At 41.4% G+C, this 25,453-nt stretch overlaps 1 protein-coding gene across 1 annotated transcript in view; it reads right to left on the reverse strand.

Annotated features, from left to right (window-relative positions):
* The window catches only part of SLC13A4 (solute carrier family 13 member 4), a 40,087-nt gene extending 16,436 nt beyond the window's left edge, over positions 1-23,651 (reverse strand). The window contains 14 exon segments of the mRNA XM_038407644.2: positions 881-1,000; positions 2,408-2,598; positions 4,284-4,361; positions 5,081-5,120; positions 5,972-5,987; positions 5,990-6,027; positions 8,641-8,672; positions 8,674-8,736; positions 8,739-8,784; positions 8,786-8,820; positions 9,427-9,450; positions 9,453-9,563; positions 14,644-14,775; positions 22,767-23,651. Of these exon segments, the coding sequence (XP_038263572.1) occupies positions 881-1,000; positions 2,408-2,598; positions 4,284-4,361; positions 5,081-5,120; positions 5,972-5,987; positions 5,990-6,027; positions 8,641-8,672; positions 8,674-8,736; positions 8,739-8,784; positions 8,786-8,820; positions 9,427-9,450; positions 9,453-9,563; positions 14,644-14,775; positions 22,767-22,865 (1,025 nt within the window). The 5' untranslated portion in view covers positions 22,866-23,651.
* Positions 23,652-25,453: the final 1,802 nt, after the last annotated feature.

The following is a 25,453-nucleotide window of genomic DNA, read 5'->3' on the forward strand; positions in this document are numbered from 1 at the left end:
TTCTGAAGATTGTTGTATGCGGCTTGGCGAGTCAGTAAATTTGGCCATTCCTGGTCTAAAGTGATCATAGAGACTGAACTCCTTCCCTTGCCTTCAGCCTGGGAGTGAGGAAAAGCTTTAACTCTCACTGCCCACCTGTTCTGTTGATAAACACAGGATTTTCGTCTCTAATTCTGTGAGTATAGCACTTTATACCAGTACAAGTACAGATATACTGAGCCTTATTCCCCTCTCATTTACATTAGTTTGACTCCAAAGTAAGTCCACTGACCTCAGTGGCATCCCTCCTGATTTACAGCAGTGTGAGAGGAGAATCGGGCATGTTTTTACTAACTGACTTTTTCTTTTTTTTGTTTTTTTCAGTTGCACCTGCTGATCAGAAGGCTGGTTAATGGTCCTCATCAAGGCAGGGCATTGTTAAAACTTTTCCCATCAAAAATAAACATGATGTGTAGCACAGATTTTCATCAGCCCTATTCAGCCACTGGACTCAAGTATCAATAAAGTCCATTGTTGCACATCCAGTGCTACTAGGAAAGGAGAATTTCTCTAGGGAGTGGACAGGACCCACTGCCCTGATAAGGGGAAGCAATAGTAACTCAGCATTTGCCCTTTGGGATTTTTAGTGCCTTTGTGAACTCTAAAATGGTGGTTCTCAGCAGAGCCGGCGCTAGGCATAAGCAAACTAAGCAATTACTTAGGGCCCTAAGCAGCTCAAGGAGGGAGCCCTATTAATTATTAGTATGTATTGTGTGGGGAGCCCCAAAATATTCCTGCTTAGGACCCCCAATGGGCTAGCATCAGCACTGGGAGGAAGCTGCAGCACTCCCTGCTGTTTTAGCGCTGGGATTCCCACACAGCTCTAGCAGCCTCCACTCACTTGCATCCCAGGAACAGCCAGTGTATCCAGAACCAAGTCAGGACCAGCATGATGAGGCAGATGGGGAAGCTGAACAAGAACCAAGTTCCAAAATTCACCATCTCAGCGTGTGGATAGCGGCTGTAAAGGAAAAGGCTGTATAAGAGATAAGAAGGCCACTGGATGCATGGTCAGACTCCCACAACATGCATCTGTGCATACATATATGGACATGTGGTATGGCATAAAGGTTGTATTAGCATGAGTTTGTGATAACTGCATTACACATGCATAGCAAAGCCATTCCCAAATGAATGCCAAATTAGCCTTTATATCAACACCACACCGAATACCAACATGTGTTCAGTTTACCCCAGATATTTTATAAATGTTTTTATGGTACATATTTTTATTGCTACTACAGGAGGAATTAATTTGTCCCAGTGTAATATAGATTCAAAACATGTCACAATATAGGTGACAACTTCATTTTGTAGTGAAAAACAGTTTTTGTATCCAAAGAGGTTAATACTGACAGGGATTCACCTCAGTCAAGAAGTTCACAGATCAATACATCCTGATGCTCATCTCAACAGAAACCAACATTTGCATAATATATCTCTTTGCTCCAAGGAGTTTAAGATGGAAACAAATTGATTCATATTTGGGGTAGTCTGGATGACATGTAAAAACAACCATAGCTATGGAAATATCAGGTTAGTTTGAGGATGGAATTTAAATTTATCAGTGAAGGGACATTATAATGCAATACAACTGTTGTTGCACAGTGTCTTTCATCCTAGTTGTATCACAAACTGCTTCAATACAGTGAAATTTTTTTTTTAAATGATAGCATAGGTAGAGATAATTTCAGAGGTACAGGCAAGCACAAGGGATTAAATCCTGGCCCTACTGAAACTCTATTGACTTCAATAGCACCAGGACTTCATTCATGGTCTCTGTGCACTTGTGGTCTTGGGCCACAAAACATAAAATAATTAATACAGCAGACTGGACTCTGGCAAAGCTGTTTAGCAGTGCATCTCATGACAACCCAAAAGTGCAAGAAGTGTCATAATAGCAAGGCACACTAATATGTCTTCTTTGAAAACCCAACCTTCCATCTAGAGTTCATCACCAGAATGAGTTTTACAAGAAGTTATTCTGGAAAATCATCTCTGACCCTCAAAGTAGTTTTTCATTTTTTCTAATAGAAGAAGCAAACAAACTTTCCATCTGTGTACATACATGTGCCCACTATAATATAGGGCAAAATCTTTTCAAAAGAGGTCTACTCCCATTTGGGCATGGGCACATAAGAAATAAAGATCCTGCTTTCAGTCAAATACCCTTAGTAATAAAGCCCTAGGAGAGAAAGTATATACAAAGAGAAAGTATATTAGATAGAAGCAAAATTAGCTCTAAACAGAATATCTTCTGAGGTTTCTACTAGACATCAGTAACCCTTTGATAGAGTCATCATGATGATGATAGTTACTCCAGCACAGGTCCCTAATGTAATATCAGAGACTAGGCAATATCACTTACTTGTTGAAGTACTCTAAGAAGATGAGGCTAGTGGAGGTCCCTATGATGGTGGTCAGTCCCCCAATGGTTGCAGCATATGAGATGCTCAAGGACAGGCACTTGCAGATCATGTGATCATGTCTGGACTGGTACTGGTATTTAGTGCTCAGATCCAGATCTCTGGGGTTAGGAGGCAGAACAAGTATCTGAGTCTGTAAGAAGAAAGACATGCCGTAAGGAGTATTAGACACTACCAACAGACTGGCCTGGGCCAGAGGGAAACTTTGAGTGCAAAAATGTCTACAGGTTACAAAGAAATAACCTGCCTGTGAAAGAGCAGGCAGCTTATTCTCCATGGGAATTAACTGGGATCAGAACTAGAGACCTGTCAAGTGACCCCAAACTGCTTGATCTGCAACCAAAATGCAAGATAAACAGTAATCAGATTTCTGATCAGAGTCTGGCCCAGTTCCAGTCCTCCATGAAATCTCAACTGGATACCAGGAAACCTTGCTGAGCTGGGAGGAGGAGATTCTATTATTTCAGTTTTAAGAACATATAATCCTTGAGGCATGTTAGAAGCCTCAGGGTGATATTTGGCAGACTTTCCACCCTCACACTGACTCATGAGTCATAACCTCTAATTAGCAATCTAATATTAAGAGGGGGAAGGTGCAAGATAGTTAGCTGTGATACCTAATGCATAGCTGTTAGGATATGTCCCAGAGAGAAGTGGTAAAGGAAAACATGGCTGCAAAAGGCAGCGTGACACAAAGAAGGTTCCATAGTGGTGGCTGTCAGTGTATGGTTCTGGGAAATTAAGGAGTTATATTGAAAATAATAAGGCGCCACTCCTAGAGTCCTATCACTTGTAGTGCAGGGAAGGGAGAAAGAGAAAAGGCTGTACTGTAGGCTCAGGAAAAAGGCCTAGCAGCAGAGAAGCTGGATTCATTTGCCATAATATAATTCTACTGGTTTGTAATGGGCTTATTTTCCATGAGGAATCTGGTACTGCTATGATTTTATCAATCCTCCTGCAGTCTCTCTCATGAAAATCCTGGTTCAAATCTGTATTAGGTCAAAACTGAAATGAGTTTGGTGGTTACAAAATAACCCTTGAATGTTGGGGTGAGATGGAAGGATGCTCAGTGGCAAGGGTAGTGCAGTAGCTTTTCTGAAGATCTGGGTATAAATTCACTTTGAGCCATATATACAAATAAATGTGTTGATTGGAGTTTAACTTCTGCTGGGCATCTGTTTGTGCATAAAAACAGTACATACACGTAACTGAAGTCCTGCCTCAGTCATGCCCATGATTGGAAGAAGGAAATGCAGATCAGGATTGAGGAATATTGGCAGAAGTGTCTCTGTGTGTGTGTGCCATGCATGTGGTGGGTTGTCAAAGGACAGGAAGTGCAGGAATATTGGAAGTGAGGGCTGATAGAGCTGTCTATAAGGTGCTTGAACTGTTTCTGTCTACCTTATGTTTGGCTCTAGACAGTGATCTATGCCAAAAATTGATATTTATGTAGAGGTACCTCCAGAGGGACATTTGGGGAAACAAAGTGGAACAGCAAAACAGAAATGGAAACCGTTCAGCCATAGCACGGAATATATGATATTGAATGCAAGTGGGAACAGCCTGTGAGGAGCACCTCTATGAAAGGTGCTCCTCTCACCTTTTGGCTACACCAAAGAAACCCAAAAGATGTAACAGGGCTATGAAGGGGGAAACTAAAAAAGTGGAAACCATCTGAGGAACCAGCACAGGCTTAATTGTCAAATGTTCTGAGACTGCAGAGGCAAAGATTTCATGGAAAGCTACTTACAAGGTAAGAACCTGAAGCCAGGAAGAATGTGTGATAATTGTCTCCCCCAGAAGATTACCACCTCTTACCTGAGGTAGATTCTGCCCCTTGTTTGGGGGATTCACAGTTCCAATTGGGTTGGCTATCATGTGCACACCATTCATATTCTATAAGAAGGTAAGTGTCCTTTGATTAGACAATACTCTCTATCTAATTCCAGAAGGCACTTAGAATTAAATTCAAGGGTGCTTTGTGAATATTTCAGGAAGAGAATCTTCCAGTAAACTGACTACCATTTATCTGAAACCTCATTCTATGTAATAAAGCAGATTCAATAAAAGTAGGTCTTTCTATTTAAAAAAAAATCTTAAAAATAAATGGTCAGTTTAGCTCATCTCCTTCTGTCACCATGGTAGCTTTGTGATGGTAGATCCAACATAAACCTTGCAAGAGGCACCTGAGCCTGATTTTATAAGGTGTAGAATGGCCAGCCCTAGAGTGCTCTAGTTGACTGAACATCCTGACTGCAGGAGTGGTCCAAATCTTGCAGAACAAAAGGCCACATTTGCTATTGCTAGGAGCCCAGGGGCTACACTTCCTCACACTAATCAATTCAACTGATCACAGCCTTTCATGTAAGATGGAGATATGGACCACAGAAACTACAGCACCTGTGTTTCATCTTGATCTCAGGAGCCAGGATGATAGGATCCAGCTAAAGCATGGCATGCTGTAATATATGGACTCTCCCAGATCTACTTCCCATTAAAGATAGAGGAGTATGCCATACTCTCCTTTAGAGCAAATTTTGATCATTCTTGCTGTACTGCTTTATAATGCAGATGAGTGTTGGTCACATGGTTGTAGGTACTACCTATCACAATACCTTAGTATGCACCAGGGAACTGAAGTCAGTGGTCGTAGCACTACAAACCAAGAAAGGAAAATATATTTTTAAACGCATGTTTCCCAGCTATCCAAAAGGCCATGTTCAGGGCGTGTAATGGAACACCTGAGGCAAGAACTAAATCTGCTGAAGTTGTGAAAAGTTCCATTTATTCTGACATCTCAATGACATCTCCATTAGATACATGGAAAGAGTCACTTTGTTCCAAGGGTCTATCTCTAGATCTGTGATGATGGGGTTCCACCTCCATGAAACCAACAGTGTTTACGGCCAAACCTTTAATATCACTATCACAGTGGCGGGAATCACGGGAAACCCAACACTACTAATATGTTCTATCTATGTAGATTTTTGTACCTCACTCATTGCCATAACATCTGAGCATCTTCCAGTAGCTTCATTAAGCAACATCTATCTTGTGTGGCTTGTGGATCATAGCATAGTGGAGATCCAGATCATACATTAACCATTTAAGGTGACCAGATAGCAAGTAGGTTTGCCAATTTAGTTGGACATAATATTTAGTATTCCTGGACATAATATTTAATTAAAGATTAATCTTAATTCCTGGAGAATGAGGACAATCCTGGAGGGCTGGCAACCCTAACCAGTGTGAATAATTGGGGACAGGGTGTGGTGTTAATAGGCACCTATATAAGACCAAAGCCCCAAATATCGGGACTGTCCCTATAAAATAGGGATATCTGTTACCCTAACCCCACCTCCTTGCATAATCTTTTCCCTTCAAGCACATCTAAAATGTTCATTTGCAAGATTCTGTTTGCCCTTCCTTTGCCATTCTTGTGTTCATCTCATTGCAACCTGTGTAAGTTCATATCTCCAGTAGTGATGCACAGGATTCGTTCTTACTCCTCATTGATGAAATGACCTCCACTGAGGCTTGGCCATGTTTTTCGCTGAGACCTAAGTAATGGATGGAGAGATGGGGGGGGGGGAGAGAGAGAGAGAGACTGTCAGAGATGGGAGTTGAGCTGATTTTCTTGGCTTCAATCAGAACTGTGTCCATGAATATGCAGGATATGAATATAAATGAAAAATGAATGAATAATGAAATTCAGGAAAATGAATCCAGGAAAGAATCTTCGATAAACACTTCCTTCTATTCAGGGACCTAATGCAGCATCTTATTATTCCATATTTTCTTGTTTATTTACTTTTGCAATAAAGACCTAACAGTAACACACATTACATGACTATAGCTGTATAGCCTCAGTCTTAGATCTGAGAGGCTAAGCAAGGTTGGATCTGGTCAGTACTAAGATGGAAAGACCTCCAAATTTAAAAACAAAAGGAGGGATTTTCCCTCCCAATACAGCCCCTGCAGTGGCATATGGGGCAAAAAAGCCCCTTAGCTGACAGGTGGCAAAGTCTTCTAGCACAAGTGCTAACTGGACAGCTATAGGATGCCCTGTGCAGGCCCTCTCACAACCCCAGCGTAGGGTCATGCCAGGGTTGGGTTGGGTGGGGCTATAACATAGCACGATGGAGGTTCTGTGTAGCTGCCCATAGGCCACAAGGACTGTACCTTAGATCAGCTCCCTGGGCTGTCAACTTATATGGCAGTGGTGGTGGTGCAGGGGAAGGAGGGTTGTTTCAGACCCTGACGGGCTTAAACTACACCTTTTCTTCCCTGCCTCTGGGCTGTGCCTCCATGTGCTGGAAGCATTTCAATGCTGAATGAAGATTTCCATTATTAATTCCCAGACAAAAACATTACTCAAGATGGAGTAAAGTTTGAGAGTATGTTTCAGTAATTTAATGGGTAAAAAACATTGCAGTGATGTTGTAAATTAGCTCAGGAACAGATGTTATTCAGAGTTAGAGTTACACTTAAGAAATCCAAACATGTCAAGGTTTGGAAATATAGTTAAGAGACCATACAACCTTAACTATGATCTGTAGTGACAGAGAGCCCTATGCCTTGTCTAGCATTCCCTCCTCCACTCCCATGGATGAAACAAGTGTGAGATAATAGCATTTTGAGTATAGAACCTATGTTCTGAGAATGGTATAAGTAAATCTCTTAGTTTAGGAATTAAAATTAATTAAAAGTTGGGACCTTTAAAAAGTTAGCACCCAGTCTTATATGTTTTTGTCCCTAATATTTCAGTAACAGAACAACCTGCTCTTTGAACTCACTGAAATCTTGTGCAGCAGCTACACTAGATTATTATTTTTAATTATTGTATTTTATTATTTATTTAACGTTTTAAGATTAGTGGTCATTTCCCTTCTTATTCTTCATAACTGGATGTTTCTCCTTCAGCAAAGGCTGAAAGACACAATGTTCAGCTAGGAAATAAAACCTGCCCTCTTTCAAAACATCTTCCATCTCCCATTGTTCTAGGCAGCACTGAAGAGACAGATGCCCTCTGTTGGTGGCCATTTTGAAAAAGCCATCTTCTCTCTCTTTCATTGTTCTCAATGGTACTGAGTGCCTCTGCCTCTGGGAAGCATACATGGGCACTGTCTTCTCTGAGAGCAGTTGTGGCTTAAGTTCCATTGACAGCAATGAGAGATGATGGCCATGTTGGAAAGGGGGGGATTTCTTTGTAACTTTCAGTTATGAAAACTAATGGCACAAAATGACCATTAAGCCTAAATATTCAAAAGTATCCATTGCACCAGATCTACTCAATATATAGACTAGGAGGGTAAAGAAACTACATTGTATACATATGTGTGCATGCAGGGAATGTAGAGGAGTGCAGGCAACTGATGTGTGTGTAGAGAGGTGGAAAAGGCAGTAAGAATTTGAAGGATAAGAGGGAGGGGGAAAACTGAAGTTGTTAATACAGCTCCAGTTAAACAAGCAGCTGTAAACACCAGGTTAACTGGCCTGTATAACCTCTGGCTGTTCTGTACTGTTTTCAAATTGGGTAAAGCAGACAGAGTGTAGCAGAGAATAGGACCCTCCAAAGTTAGAACTAACTAAACTATTTAAGGTGGATCCTTCATATATTGAAATCAATAGATATATACATGGGAACATTCTCTATGAGTCTTGTTTAGTGTTGTGTTCATGTATGAACATTTTCACTTAAAAAAACCCCTCGACATTCCTAGACAAAAAATTCTAGACAAAAACTGTGTGAGAGTTTTCAACCCTGGAAATTCACAGTTTAACGTAAAGAAAATCCAAACGGTGAAGATATGGAAATGCAGAGTTAGGGAACCCAAACAACAGACCCTTCAAACTTTCCATATAGTTAGAACTCACTGAAATCTTGTGCATAAGCTACAATTTAATCTGTCCTGTAGTGATGCCCTCAACCTCAGCTTCCCTTCAGCCTACACAGGTGCCCAACTCCACTTCACCTGCCAGGCACCCCCGAGGCTATAAAATAAACATTGCTGTATAAAGTAATGAAAAGTAAATAATATGGGCAAATCCTCAACTGGTGTAATCACATCGCTCCAATTGACTGCCCTGGGATCTATGCCGATTTACAGGAGCTGGATTCGCCTTAAATATCTAAAGGTGAAAGGAAAATTACTGATAGCCATCCTATTACCTATTGGCTTCCCGCTCTTCAGAAATGGTGTTGCCTAGCAGTACCGATGACCTCACATTCCTCCTCAGCATTCACTAATTCTTGTAGCACTGCTTCCACACAATTGGCATCACCATGGCTGTGGTGGAGGTATTGGAAAGCCACAGGATAAAAGGTTGTACAGCACATAAAGCAGAGAAGAACCTAGAACACAGGAGAGAAAGCAGCCCTCTTGGGGCACTTTTACAACATTTCATGTGATCCCATTCTCTAAGATTGTATTAATTAATTGTTATTTATTTATTATTTATTCTCTTTAGTTACAAATATATTATATTGCATCAAGTTGAAATTCACCCTAGTGCAGGGGACCAGCACAATACAATGCATCATTTAAGTCCCACATATGCCCTTACAACAAATTCATTATAACATGAAAACAGGAAATTCTGCATTTCATCATGAGTATTTTGTACACATTAAACAACAGGCAAGGAACAAACAGAGGAGACAAGAACCAAACAAGTGTGAGAGCACAGTGAACAGAGAATACTGGTGAGGGATAGAAAGCAAAAGGAAGAGGCAGAGAGAGAGAGAGAGGACAGGAAAATTCATAAACTTTCAGTCCATGAAAAGATCATCAACAATTGACTTAGGGTACCTGATTGGAAAAGTACAGTGCATTATGGGTAATTACATCATTTGCTTTTGAAAAGCATATAGACCAAGATTTAATTAATATTTGCTCATTTATTTTTAAAACTCGATGCCTGTATCCTTTGATGCTCTAAGGCAGAGGTATTCACTCACATGCCTGGGCTTCGCTCCAGCCCATCATGGACCATACGCAAGGCAATCCGCTTGTGTAGGTTCTCACTTTCAACAGAAGCTGCCACACAAATCCCCCTATGGAGGAGCAAAGTTGTGTTCTTGAAATACCTCTGCAGCTCACCTGCAGGGAAAGGGGCAAAGTGGGAGAGGATAAGCACAATTTACAGAGTGAAGTGAAAGTTACTTGCAGGCGGAGAGCATGCTGGGATGAAAGGTGAAGACACTTTATATTACTTGTTTCAAAGCAGAGAGAGAGCAGGCTGGCAACGGTGGAGGAACTGGGACCGAACTTATGAGTCACAAATACCACATCTTAATTCCCCTTTCTTCTAGTGTTTATAAATTAAATTAGTCTCCAGGTGCACCTGTCACTAGGTGTCTCAATTTTTGGAGAGACTGAGGAAGCAGCTGAGAGGAGTCATGTGATTCCTCTCTAACCTTCTTGTGACACAGGGGTTTGCTTTGTAAAGTGTTAAATGTTCTGATTAGACCCAAAACTGAAACATCTACTGATTCCCACCATAGGTATAAAGATGGCAGCTTCTGAAATGCTCATTCAACCTGGGGATGTTACTGCCTACCCACTTAATTCTGTTTAATCATAAGGAAAGCCAGGGCTAAAAATGCAACCACAGAAAAACGCCCAGAGACATGTTGACTCTACCCATTGAAATGTTAGTGCGTAATGGTCGCTGATCATGCACATGTGTGCATGTGTGTGTGTGAGAGAGAGAGGAGAGAAAGCACAAAAAGCAGCAGCTATTTTATTTTAAAAAATACACAGAAAATGTTATTGCTTTTGAAGAATTTTCTGGAAATTTTGGGACAAATTTCCATCACCAAAGTGTAAAACAGAACAGGATTTAATCATGATTTCATAGCAAATCTCCATGAAAATGTAACTATGGAGTCACTACCAGTGCCTGTATAATAAACATCAACCCGCTGCTCTAACACAGGTTTCAGAGTAGCAGCCGTGTTAGTCTGTATCTACAAAAAGAAAAGGAGTACTTGTGGCACCTTAGAGACTAACAAATTTATTTGAGCATAAGCTTCGTGAGCTGAGCTGTAGCTCACGAAAGCTTATGCCCAAATAAATTTGTTAGTCTCTAAGGTGCCACAAGTACTCCTTTTCTTTTTGCCTCTAACACAGACTCTCTCAGTGACCCTGGGTAAGATATTTAGAGTCAAATTGTGGCCACATTTCTCCCTGAAAGGTCATAAAGGAAGCCTGTGGCAGAGTAGGAACACTGAACCTAGGTCTCCAGAGCTCCAACTAGTACCCTAACCACTATACCACCCTGTCTCTCCATAATTAAAAAAAATGAAAGGAAGGATGCCTAGGCACTATTCCTGACTCAGCCACAGATTTGCTGTGTTAAGTCCCTAAAGTCTAAATTTTCAAAATTAGTTACCTGAAGTTAGGCCTCTAAATTCCTATTTCAGCATGTAAATAGGTGGGTTTTCAGATGCGTTGTACAACTGCAACTCCTGCTTCTAGTTGAAGAAAGTCAAGGACTCCTCTACACTAGAACAAAGGGCGTATTTTTAAAATGTGATCGCTATTGCAGACAGAGCAAATTGTAGTTTTAACCACGGTTAGCTAGTTGAGGTGAAGGATTCACAGGAAAGGGTTTACAAGGACCAGCTAACAGTAATACTACAACTTTCCCTGTCTGGGATTTTTAAATGCTTTAGCAATCACATATCAGCTACCACACTTTTTTCTTTGTGGAAATGATCACAAAGAAGTGATATTTAAAAGAGTAGGCAAACATTTAACCCGACGCACAACTATGTATTTAACTAAATGTAGGGTTAAGGTTTGAAAACACGGATTAAAACCTGGCCCCATTGAAATCAATGGGAGCCCAGCCATTGATTTCAATGGGGGTCAAGATTTCCCTCATTGTCCTTAATCTCTCTACACCTCATCTGTGATTATCTCATTATAATGATACTTGCTCTCTTTTGTAGAGATTTGCTCATGAAAAGTGCTATCTTAAGTTATTAAAATTATATATTTATTTTTATTTATTTAATAAATTCCCATGGTGACAAAAAAGGACTTGGCCATCATGATTAAGTGTTTGCCAAAAACTTTTAAATATCACCTCTTTGACCTTTCTTTTGCTCATTTCTGCCTCATTAACTTTTTCCCCTAGCACCCAGTCCAGCATTTATTTAATAAAAAGTTTCTTAGACTGAATGAAAGGAATCTACCGAGCTAGCAGCACAAAGACTCAATTGTTTCCCTTTATCCCTTTCACAGTATTTTTGAGAAACAAATGAATATAACACACACACCCGCACAAGGCCCTGTGAGTGATATTTAGCATAAATTGTGTGGCAAGAGCCTGTATTCTGTGTCACTCCAGTGCAGCGCATTGGAAATTTTGCAACAGCTTCAGGTTATGTATTTTTATTTTCATTTAAGTTTTCATTTTTTTTGATAAATGAATAAAGCAGTTTGTTGAATATTCCTGTGGTTATTTAATTTGAATTAAATATTACATTCAATTTGTAGCACACTGCCCATACATTTACAATTTTCAGCATGCTGCAGAATTTTGTACTGAAAATGTGTAACTGTTTCGAAGCCAGAGGAAAGTGAAGGGCCTTGAAGTTGCATAGGGGTAGAGCTGGGGTTTTGGCACTTGGGAAGGAGTAAGAGGCAGTCTGAGCTTGTGTAACAGTGCAAAACATAACCTTGGAATCTAATTAGTAATTTTCCATGTCAACATGGTAACCATTTCACTGCTGATCGCCAGGGCACTTCACCCTTACAGAGCAGTTTCAGGCTGTCTGTACACTTCACTGAACCAGTTTACATTCAGGCCTTGTATTACATTTAGGTTACATTCTACACTACGAGTGAGGGGGATGACTCCTTGCTTCTATACACATTGTCATGTAGACAAGCCCTGGCTTTCCTGCTCTAATAAGCTGACTATAACCTTCATACTGAGAACAAGAGCAAAAGAAAAACCTTATAAAGAATGTAGATAGTAGAAATGGAAGTCTCCAGTCCATAATTCAAGATAACTAAAAAAAATTAAAGGAAGAAAATTCAAAATTGATCCAAGGGAATACTTTTTTCTCGTGACACACATTTAGCTGTGGATCTCATTGGAACAAAATATCAGTCACTGAGGTTGAGCTTAGCTGGATTTGTAAACAGATCAGACATGTATATAATAAGAATAGCTAGTTATAATAGTAAATATTAATATCAGTCATGCCTATCCTCCTGCTTCAGGGATCAGACTGCATCTAAGTATTGGGGTTCAGGAGGAAATTTTCCTTGGGAAAGAGTTATTCCATAGTTACCTACTGCAAGGTTTCTTCCACCTTCCTCTGAAGCAGCTGGTACTGAGAACTGTTGGTGATAGAACACTGGACTAGATGGACCAATCATCTGATTCAATATGGCCATTCCTATATTTCTGTGTGTGACGGAATGCACCCCTGTATTCACATCCTATATACCAGGGTTGGCCAAACGTATTGACCCTCCAAGCTGCATATGACAATCTTCAGAAGTTCAAGAGCCAGGACGTGCCTGCTGGGGCTCGGGGCTTCAACTCTGTGGCAGGATGGTGTGGCTAGGGGCTTCTGACCTATGGGGTTAAGGGGTCTTGGGGGTCTTGTCTGCCAGGGCTCAAGGTCTCAGCCCCACTCTAGCTGAAGCCCCAAGCCCTGGTAGGTGCCTCCTGTGGGGCTGAAGCCCCGAGACCCCACTCCCTGCTGCGCAGATGCCCCACCACAGGGCAAAAGCCCCGAGTTCCACCAAACGGTGTGGTTGTCGGAGAATGTGTGGCAGGGGGCGCTCCGCGAGCCACACTTTAACTGTAAAGAGTCGCATGTGGCTCACAAGCCTGTGGTTTGGCCACCCCTGCTATACACTATTGTAATAATATTTGTATAAATATGCCTCATCAGGTATCATTTGAAAACTAATAATTTGCTGGTCAATAATTTCATGATCAAATGTATGTAACAACATTATATGCACAGTTATGAACATCCGATGAAATCATGACTGAAGTATGTTTAATCAGACAAGTCTGGGAAGTGGGTAAACCTATTTCTCAAAGACAAAGTAAAAATGGAACCCACAGCCAGGTGTCATCAAAGCTGATGGGCCAAAACCTATCAAGTAACCATTCTGTGGCAAGGAAAAGGGCAGGAGCAAATAGGTCTGCATCTTAGCAAACAGCAGCAAAAAAAATCTTCCTCCCTACCAGACTCCATGTCTCCTGGCTCTCAGCTGAAAAGAAATTTATCTAGGGGTCACTCTCAGGAAATGCATTTCAAGGGTGACTGAACTATAAAAGTGAGGGGAAATGCACCCCAAGTTGTCCTCTCCCTATCCATCTCTCTTTGCCACATAGGAAGACAAAAGAAACAGCCTATGAACTTTGGGAACAGATCCTGGCCTAAGAGTTTAGTCAGCAATGTACTGAAAAACATGTAAGACCTTCATCTTGAACCAAGTCTAGTTTCTAAGTTTAGAAACCATTTTATCTTTATTTTTATGTAACCTTTCTAATTTAATGCTTATCACTTATACTTACTTAAAATCTATTTTATAGTTAATAAACTTGTTTTATTCTTTATTAAAACTAATCCAGTGATGTGAATTGTTTGGGTAACTTCATTTTAAGGTAGGGAACTGTTATGTATGGATCTCCGTTGAGGGGCAACAGGACTTAATATATCTGACAGTTTAGGACAGGACTGGACAGTACAGAATACATGTTTTTGGGAAATCAGGACTGGGAGTATATTGGGGTCACTCTGAAAATAGTAACCAAGGCTGGTGGAAGCCAGGATTGGCTGGTCTCTGCCTGACAGGCTGCTGGGTCAGAGCTGATGGACCAGGGCTGTGGCTATACCAAAACACTTTGGGTGTGACCTGCATGCTGGCAGGCTAATTGTGAGTGATCCAAGTTGGAAGCTACAGCAGCATTTCCTGACACCCAAGGTTGCAGGGCAGCGGTGACATACCCCCACATCAGTCTAGATTGCACCCTGGAATGTCATACTATGTTCCTTTTATAAGCTGATGGTTGGCCTACTTTTTACATATTTAGGGCACTTAGCTGCCCTGTTATCCCTGTTGCTTTCCTAAGAATTGTTTGTTGCGAACGATTAACTGAGTAAGAAGAAGTGATTCAAAAGTACGCTTTGAACTACCTCACTGGACTTCATGACTCCGAAGAGTGGATAGAGGAAAGCAGGAACTAGGGCTGCAGCTCCGAGCGGTACCGCTTCTGAGACCCAGTACACAGCTGTCACTATCAGCACGTAGGCACATGAGGTTTCCTGTGGGGAGAAATCACTGAGGTTAGACCTCGCTGAAATCATCTCTGCTGCATCAGCTTTGCAAATGTGTCCCCAGAGAGGGCCCCAGCCAGAGGTGACTAGATTACACCATACCCACTTTATGGGGACTTCTCAAAGGGCCATTTAGCTGGGAGTAAATTGTGGGCTACCACTAGAGAATTGGAGAAATTCAAAGAGAGCAGGATGCTACTAAGAGTTTAAGGACTATACCGCTGACCGGGTGACAAGTTAGAAATGGATTCGGAAAACAACTGGTGTAAAAAGACAAGCAAAAGAGTGACTATTAAAGAGGTTACATAGTTTCTTAAGTTACTTCAATTTTAAATATACAATTATGAAGCCAAATCAAGGATTTATTTTTACTGAATGGTCACTTCAAATTGCTATCACTATCCTCTGAGTCTCAAGACTTCCCATTTCCCAAATGCATGCTCCATAATCCACAAGTATTAAAATAGTCTTTGATCTCATCCACTCTAACCAGTCTAGTTCTAGACACTCCAATTGCTTTTCATTGCCTGTAGTGACATTGCAACTGTGATAAATTTTTGTACAAGAATTTGAGAAAATGTCTCTCCTAATTCAACCAGAGCCCAGACTATGGAATAGTGAAACCTTATGATGGAAAGTTTAGCATACGAACCAGTTATATTAGGTTTAAGAACCAAACAAAATATACATGTTGTTATGCAATTGTAGAAAGGTACGGATGGTCCAGAATTTCCACTGAATTATATAGCTGTAGCACAGCAATCTGGATCTGTATTTGTCTAATGCAGGTTGGGTACTCCTACTTTATATTATTCAATTAAATTGTTGTTTTTACTATTTATATTTCAGTTACTTTAATGCTCTTTGTTATTTGAACTGTGAATGTTTAATGCCACATTTCAGAAATAAGGGTTAAAGCCAGGCCAATGACAGCTAATTTAAACCTAGGCACCTGAATAAGAGCCGGTGGACGTTTCTAAACCATAGAAGCAATGACAGATATAAATCTGCGTAAACATTTTCTTTGGGTTGAGGTTCTGGATGGTATTTATTGCTGAGCTACAGAAAAGAAACCGTTGAACTGTGGATCATAACTAGACCCCAGGGAGTATTGTCAACAGATATTCACAAACATTGATTTGAACAAAAACTAATTAATTTAAAGGGTATTCAAGTCCCCTGTGGTTTGCTTTCTGTTTCTTTTTCTGCAGTAATTTTTGTACACAATAATTCACTGGTGGAAAAGGTAAGTGTTGGAAATACCCGTCAGTTTCACAAGAATTCATGCTACAAGAGTTCACATGGCTTCCTGAAAATTCTTTGTTGTTTTGGGAATCATCTATTCCAGGAGCAGAAACAAATCACACAGCTCAAACAGGAAATTATGAGTAGTGAACACTCAACATTCTGTGATTATTTTGTAAGAAATCCATATGGTGAAATATTTTCATACAAACCATCCAATGAATAATTTTCAGTAATGAACAATGGTAAGATTCTTAGCTGCTATAAATGATAATAGCTCTTAACTTCACAGAACTGTCAGTTTACATCAGCTAAGGATCTGGCCCCCAATTGTGAAAATTGACATCTGCTTGAAGAGAATTCATGAACAGAAAAAGAGACTAAATTTGTTCAGGTGTTAGCAGGAAATATTCCCAGAACTCTAAGCATAACTCACTGAGATACAGGTGAGCTCTGCTGAATGTCATAGAGAGTAGAGAGACACGTCTGTTTGAAAAATAAGCTGGAAGTGTGCAGTAAATTATCTGGATTGCCTAGAAAAGGTACTGACATGGTGTTACGCCAGCTATCTCCATTGCTAGAAACGTACACTAATCAAATTGTTGCCAATTCTGTTTACCCCAGAACCTTGGATAGCAATGAATTCTGTAAGATTAAGGGATGGTGTGGTTTTTCCTTTTCCTTGGTATCTCTACACATAACAAATTTCAGTTTTAATTTTTGAGTGTGAGTTTGTAGCTCATGAGAGTGATAGTTTCGGCTAGAGCTAGCCATCATGCAGGTCCCCAAACACTGATTTGACCACCTCCTTTTGCCACATACTCACTGATCTCAGAATCACTCACACACACACACACACACACATGTGTTGGAATTTCAGAAAAATAGAGAGTGATCTCAGAAGCTCTTTCTCTCTCTCTCCCCACACATAGATCTCAAACTCTTGGCATGAGGCCACAAAGTAAGTCATAGAGGGTGACATCCTTAACTCTACTTTTCCTGGTGGTTGTAGGTTTACGCTGAGCCATTTGTTACTTTTGTTTCTTAAAATTCTGAAGGGCAGGAAAGCAGCAGGAAACCTAGGATTAACTTTAGAAAAAAGAATGAAGATGCAGAGGTGGGAGTGGGGATATCTGGGAGTGAAGGAAGGGCAACATACAATTTATGACATTCATAACATATATTCTTTAAAATAATATGGTGAAAAGTTTAGAGATTGGAGCTAGACTGAAATTTTCTTTTTTAGACTGTGCCAAAGTCAGACAAATTTCCACTGAATTTAATGAAGTATGCACCTGGGATATAGCTCACTGCAATTATTAGCTATTAGACAGATGGAAGGTATCCTATTTACATGGCAATCGTCTTGCTTGTTTCTCTTTTCAAAACTAAAACATGACTGATAAGGTCCAAATCTACAAACCACATGGAAACATACATTTGAAATTATTTGATGTACATGTTTATGAATTTGAAGTGATCACACAATAAAAATAAACTCTTGATTGCCTTCAAATCTATATTTAAAAGCTGTGTACCTCTTAATGCTACACAAAATGAAAAGTAAACTGATAGAACACAGGTTGTGTGGTGCAGAGAATTAATCCACTTTCTGTATCTATGAAGACAAGCTAAATGTAGTCTAGGCCAGAGTCAATGGTAATCAATTTAATCACATTAACCTAGAAGTCAATGGCTTGTCAGCCACATCACCAAATACTTTAGACTTTATAGTCAATTTCAAGAGAGACCAGGAGTAGGATCAAAAAGTAGCAACAAAAGCCGGGATGAAAAGACTTCCAGTGACTTCAACGTGCTTTGTGTAAGCGGGGTATAGTCCCGCTATTGTGGGGAACTTTCCAGGCTTCTGCACACCCCGGTGAAGTGGGCTAGCGAAAGTATTTGAGTCCTCGCTCCCACTTCCTTTACTCAGTGGCCTCCCTGCCCTTGAGGACTCCCCTTCCACTCTCCTGTCTGGCAGAGTCCTCGTAACCCCAACAAGGCTGGGCCCAGGATTCCTGGGGGGCTCGACCCCCAACCATGCTGTGGTCACCTAGGACAGGGCCTAGAGTGTACTCTGGGGTGTACTCTCTGCACTGGGCACTTCTCTGACCCACTGACCATTACATACAAGTTAAAGCAAATGCAAGTTATTTAATCAACAATTAATTTAAAAAGAATAAGGAAAAGGGAAAGGTTAAAGGAAACACATCACCCCGCTCTGTGGCAGGGAACATCACAAACAGTGTCTCTGGAATGTCAGGGCAGTTCACAGATTGTTCCTTGAAGTCCAGGCCTTCTTCTCAGGCCCTGGCTGTGCTGCAGGGATGCTGTGGGTTGGACACTTGCTTGGTGGTGGCCACATGCTCTCAGGTTCTAAGTGGTAGGACCCTTCTTCCCAGTGTTGCCCGTGCCCTGTCGGGGTTACGATCCAAGCCTGGCCTGCAGAGCCTCTTGGCTGAGGCATCTCTCTGTGCTGGGTCCTCTGCCCAGGGTTCCCCTTGGTCTCCCCAACTGCTCACCGCACCCAGCTCCAGACTGCTCCAGCCCCAACTGCATCACTCTGTCTCTGCACGGCTGCTGCTCTGCCTCCAGCTCCCTGGGCTGCTTCTTTGGCCCCTCTGGCTCTGGTTGCTGCAGCTCTGCTCCCAGGACAGGTCTGCTCTGCAGGCTGTTTTCTGTTTCTGCTCCCAGCACTGACCTGCTTCTGGGCTGCTTTTCTGGGCCCCTCTGGCTCTGGTTGCTGCAGCTCTCCTCCCAGGGCAAGTCTGCTCTCTCTGGGCTGTTCCTCTGGCTTTGGGGCTGCAGCTCTGCTCCCAGGACAGGGGCTGCTCTCTCTGGGCTGGGCCTCTGGCTTTGGGGCTGCAACTCTGCTCCCAGGACAGGGTCTGCTCTCTCTGGGCTGTTTTTCTGGTCCCTCTGGATCTGGCACAGCTCTGCTCCCCAGCTCAGTTTGAGCCCTTGCTTTCTCCTTAGCTCGGCCCCATTCTGTCTGACCCAGGCAAATCCAGCTCATACGGAGGACAAGACCTCCCTGGCCTCCTAACTCTCTGATTAGCCTGCTTGCCCTGTCATTCAGGCTGACCTAGAGCATTGGCCTCTCCCCATTGTTCCTGGGGACTATCAGTTTCAGGGTCCTGGTTTTCCATAGATCCTTCCCCTTTTACTACTGGGAGCTAGCCAACCAAAACACCCCCACTGAATGTTAGTAAGGGGGCAACAGTCCCCTTACATTTGGATCAGGCCTATAGATTTAGTGAGGGCAGAGTTGCAGACTGGGAAAAAGTGTCATAAATCAAGTCAAGTCATAAATCAAGTGTCCAGGCTGTTCTGCATGTTGCTATTGATTCTCACCTGTGACATGGCAGTGACAGGAGTCCAAATGTTGGGCAAAAGGATGATGACAAGGAAAAGTAGTACAAGATACTTAAACACTAAGCCCATTTTTATAGGTTTCTTTATTTTTCTCTTTGTTGCTTATTTAGAAGCCTGAAAAAAAATTCTGCTGGCAATTTTCTCCCTTCCCATTTAACATACAGTGGATCTCTCTATATGTTTGTCATAGGACATGAAATTAACACAACTCTATTTGTTTACTCCCTAGTTAGGGCATCTCCATCATTGACAACAAGAGCAATATAGACTTATATAGGATACAGTGCATGAATCTGCACTCATAGCCTCCGGGAGCCATTTAACACATTTCTGTAATGCTTATTAGTTAAGTTCTGCTGCAGAACAAAAGCACTGAGTTTGGGTAGGTCCTACATGAGAAAGAGAGACCATTTAAAAAAAATCTTGATGGAACGAAGAGCGTTTTACTTTGCTTACAGTAAATATGTAAAATCTTAAGGATAGTCTTTGCTAAAAATAATTTGAATCAGATAATATGTTGATCCTAAACTACTTCCCCTTTCAAAAGTATGTGATATCATTTTTTAATACATACCTGAAGAAGAGCTCTGTGTGGCTTGAAAGGTTGCCTCTCTCACCAACAAAAGTTTGTCTAATAAAAGATATTACTTCACCCACCTTGTCTCTCTACTCTCCTGGGACCAAAACATCTGCACACTTTCTCTAACCCTTTTTTGGTGAGGTAAATAACATATAATAGTAAAAATGGGGCAACACACAGTTTACGTGGGCTGGAGGAAAAGTTGAATCTGTTATGAGAGAAAGAGGATGGGCAATGATGCTTTTTGCTCCCTAAGAACAAGTGTGTCCTCAATTTCCAAACAAAAACAGAATAAAGTCCATTTTGAAAAGGCAGAAAACTGAGCTGTAAGTGCTTGGGGAGAAAAGTGTCCGCAATAACCGCTGTATGATAATCTCTGCTAAAGACTTAATCAGCTTCTGTAGCAGCTTGGACTATTTATTCTCCAAGTGCTTTAAGACGGCTTGTTTCTATGCGAAACCATGCTAATCTCTTCTATTTAACTTTTATTTATTTATTTATTTATTCATTGGTAACCAGAGTGACTAAGTATTGAAGCGAGGTTGTGTCTAGTGAAGTTTCAGCTGTTTCCACCCCCTCCCTTCTCTTCACACAGCCAAAAGGGGCTGCAAAATCTACAGCTACAGAGGGGCCTGGAACAGGGAGTAGGGAAGCAGAAGGCCATGGAATTGGATATATATATAGAAAGGCTTTGATGAAATGACTCTACTTCTACCAACGCCATCTCAATTAGCCCTGTGGCAGAAGAAAGGCAGGACTGTAGGCAGCCATGTTACAATCCCTGACTAAAGATAATGATTAAATTTTTCATCATTGTAGAATCTTCCATTTTAGGATCTCAAAGCATGAATGAAGTAGCCTCCCACCAGCCCTATTAGGTAGGAAGGCATTTACCAATTATGTAGATGGGGAAAACCAGGTAAGATTTTTGGGGGGGGGGAGGCGATTTTTTGAGTGCCCAACTTGAAAGAGCTTGAAAAGGTCTGATTGTCGAAGGGTGGGTGTTCAGCACTTGCTGAAAGCCAGGTCCCTTTCAAGTTGGGTACCCAAACTCAAGAGACTTTTGAAAATCTTGGACTTACCCAAGATCATACAGTGATTCAGTGGCAGGAATGGAAACCTGATCTCGATCCTCATTCCTGCGCTTTTTCCATCACCCTACATGCTTCCTCTCTTTAATTCAAACAAGACTAATATGAACCAAAGTACACAATCTTTGGCCAGTGTTCTTTGAATCCTAGTCTGTCCCCTGGCACATTATGTTGTCTGTTTACTGCATCCAGCACTGCTTGCTTCTCTTGGAGAGGAAGGCCTATGTGTGAGTGAATGCATTCAGTGTGGCAGTGGGTCTGGCAGCATGAGGTTGCGGGGTGTAATTCATATACCAAATGTTATTCCCAGTGTTGGACTGATACTGTCAATGAAGCTGGCCTCTGGTAGAAACATAAATCCTGTGTTAACTTCAATTTCCATGAGAAAGACAGAAAAGTGTCATTGATTAATGGAACAGGACAAAATCAGTTAAGGGTTCATTTAATCTTCGAGCTTTAAGGAGGAATTACAATCAGTGGAGAGCAAGAAATAAAAACGACATTAAAATACTTGAGTAGTATCCTGTTAGCTAAGTTTATTAGTATTCTGCCATGAAGTCTGGAACAATAAAAATTACTGCAAAGTCCAACACAAAACTCTCTGGTGTTGGATCAGTCCCATTCTGTGAATCCTGACTTTCTTTCCCATCAAACCTATGGCTATATTTCAAAAAGGGATGGATAATTTTATGGCCATTAATAATATTTCTATTTACGCCTATGGTAAAATATATCCTCACTGAAGCAGGAGAGTTTGAGTTGGTCATTAGCAGGAGTCAGGAAGGAATTTTGCTCCCAAAATAAGGTACCACTGGCCAGTTGTATATTTATTTATAGACATCTATATGGGGATCATCACCACAGATTTTTGAATACCTCACAAACATTAACAAATTAAGCCTCAACATCCCTATGATGTAGAGAAGCGTTATTATCCTCCATTTTACAAATAGGGAAACACAGGCACAGAGAGCTAAAATGACTAGACCAAGAACAGGAAGTCAATGGCCAATGTCAGGAATAAAACCCAGATTTCTCAGCCTCCAACCATAATTCCTCCATTTCGTGCTGTTGTGCCTTTCTCTGAGACTTCAACACTTAGCAACTGCCAGAAGTGCAATACTGGACTTGAGAAACCAAGGTCTGACATGCAATAGCAAATGCTGTGTATGTTCCTACATTTCTATCACTGAATCCTGGCTCCATTCTTTACAGCTGTCCTATAAAAACTCAGTCTAATTTGAAAGTCCCCAGACAACCTGTTGTCATTACGAGCCTCATGACACCTAGTATAGTTTTTTAAAGAATGCTTGTTAAAGATAATGCCGTGCATCTGCCATATATAGTCCATATTTTTGTCACACTTTTAAAAAAACATATTTGATGCATTTGCCTGAAAACAGGAACTTTTTCAACCTCAGTGCTGATTCCCCACCTCTGCTTGTGACATCACATTTGGTTGCTAGGGAGACTACTACTCTTGCTTCTAAATAAATTGTATTTCTAAGTTCTACAAAGGGGCATCATCAGCTCATTGCCCTGTAGGAATAATTGCTCTCTAAAGTCCCTCCTGCCCCCCATTTTCTTGCAGCACACCTGTCCAGGATGGTTACCCTGCAATTCACCGTCACTCTCTTTGCCCAGCTGCTCCTTAAGCTTTATTAAAAAGGAAACAATAATGTACTTACGCTAGTGGGGTATAAAAGTGGCAGAGGAAGCAGAAGAAGAGGAATGAGCACCACCAGCAGCAGGTTTCTGGACCTGAGGAGCTCCTTCACCAGTGCCATAATGCTTCACTTCCTGGTGGCTCTACTCCTTGGATTTGTCCTTGTTTTCCTCAGATGCTTCTACTTCAGCTCCAGGTCCTTCTTCAGCTTTGCCCTGATGTCTTCAAAAGGGTTCTGACTGTACTGTGTCAACTCCTTTCCCCAGCTTCCCGCCCCTAAAATTTCTTTGTTAATATATTTATTCTTTTTTCTGTTATATTTTAAAGAAACCCTATCAAATTTGCTAACCTTTTTATCAGGTTTATGTAGGGCTTACTAGCATATCCTTATGATTGTCACACCATAACCTACAGAGGTTTTCAAGCTGGAGCATAGTGGTCTTTTTTGGTATTGGTGTTTTTATTCAGAATCAGGGAAGTTGCTGCATTGCCTTCTCATCCCTGTTTTATAAAGCCTCTGTTCCTTCCATCATCTGGTTTTCAGTGATGTAAGTCTTGCTTTTGGTAAACCAAATCTGATACCTTCATAGCCACCCACAGTATGCTCTAAAGCCTCTCTTCAGTAATACAATAGCCTGAGTTTTGCAACACTGGATTTCTTTTCTTCCTGGGAAATTGTTAGTAGCAACAGTTTACAGTTTAAATTACTGAAGGAAAGATGTAGTAGTCTTTTTTAAAGTCTTCCTGCTTTTGATGATGTGCTTTGTTCAGATTTCTTCCTTATACTTTTCTTTTTGACTTTGAATTTACCTTTCCCCTACTTTTTCTTCAGCCTGGAATTCGCAGGGCAGCAGTTCTTGCAAAGATTATCCTCAGTCTCAAGATAAAAAAAAAACTTGTTAAAAAGGCTCGTCCAACTATAATTCGCCAGTAAGGAGGATGGAAAATGGTAGAGCCTCCGCCCACCATCCAAAAGCCAATCAGGATGCTTGAGAAGACAAACAACCTTCTCTCACAAAGAAAGGCCTTTTATTAGTTGCTGAACAGTGGGATTATTTCAAGGCCTAGGACCTGCTGATAAATAAACAAACATTGTTTTCTATAGAACATGCTTTCTCTTTCATGATCATTGTTGCTTCATCCTGGGGGCTATTAATTTTTAAGGGATGTGCTGCAATCTGTGCCTATGTACACACTAACATCAGCCAGACTCCATGGAAATCAGATGCAAATTCAGAACCTAATGCTCCCCAGCCACAGGGTTCTAATGGCTTAGCAACAGGAGCACCTGTTAGGATCCAGATATTCAGGCCTGTCTGTAAAGGCCTGTACTCTAAGAATTTAGGTGTATTCTTATCACTTAGCTAGTTATAGAGGTAGAAAAGAAAGAATCAAAATCACTGTCTGCCAGTATAAGGTCCTTCTCTTACTGTGACAGTCTGAGGCCCTGTTCTTAGGCTAAGGCCTTTGGCTAAGCAACAGAGGTAGCCATGAGCTGGGAAGTGACCGGTCACCTCCTCACATTCCAACCTAGTCACATTGAAAGAAGGTGCTATTGGGCTGTTAGGAATACACTCCTGTCCTGATAACGCCTATCGCCTCCAGAGAAAGGGAAGTGCCTAGAAAATGTAAAAGGAAACTTAGTTTGATAGCATCCTGTCTGGCAAGAACTCACTTATCAATAGCTGGGATGTGAAATCCTCATTTCTGTGTTTGTTCTATCACTGTAGTCCCCATTTCCCTATTGTCTGCATAATCTCTGTCTAGTTCTGTGATTGTTCCTGTCTGCTGTATAATTAATTTTGCTGGGTGTAAACTAATTAAGGTGGTGGGATATAATTGGTTAAATAATCATGTTACAATATGTTAGGCTTGATTAGTTAAATTTCAGTAAAATGATAGGTTAAGGTATAGCTAAGCAGAACTCAAGTTTTACTATATAGTCTGCAGTAAATCAGGAAGTGTGGGGGGGAATGGGAACAGGGAATGGGGGTGGGGAAATTGGAATCATGTTTTGCTAAAGGGGAAAATGGGAACAGGGAATGGGGGTGGGGAAATTGGAATCATGTTTGGCCAAGGGCAGGAATGGGAACAGGGACACAGGTAAGGCTCTGTGGTGTCAGAGCTGGGAAGGGGGACACTAAGGAAGGAAACTGGAATCATGCTTGCTGGAAGTTCACCCCAATAAACATTGAATTGTTTGCACCTTTGGACTTCAGGTATTGTTGCTCTCTGTTGATGAGAGAAGGACCAGGGAAGTAAGTGGGTGAAGGAATAAGCCCCCTAACAGCACCTCTATTAGCTCATCCTTTTAGCATTGAGCTTGATATCATTACTGAGGAATGGGCTGACAGTACTTGAGATGTAAGAGGCATGTTGAATCCTCTGGCCTGCTGCATCCGTAGGCTGCAGGGATCCATTACGGTGTACATCTCAAGCATCCAGAATTTCCTGGGGAATCACACAGTAGATACAGGTTTTTTTGGGGGGTCATGTTCCAAAACAGGTTCAAATTGTCCCAACATCTGCTCCATCCACCCTGGACACCAGTCAGCCCTGCTGGCAGCCCGAAAAAAAGCTTTGCTGTACAGGCTGAGCCCAGACAGCTGTGTGTGCACCTCGCCTGGCTCAGCCCAACCAATAGCAAAGCCACCCATAGGCTTGGAATTACTCCGTTTCCCACAGCTGCAGTCCCCTATCACTAATGTC

The sequence above is a fragment of the Dermochelys coriacea genome, chromosome 1, assembly GCF_009764565.3.
Source record: "Dermochelys coriacea isolate rDerCor1 chromosome 1, rDerCor1.pri.v4, whole genome shotgun sequence".
NCBI lineage: Eukaryota > Metazoa > Chordata > Testudines > Dermochelyidae > Dermochelys > Dermochelys coriacea.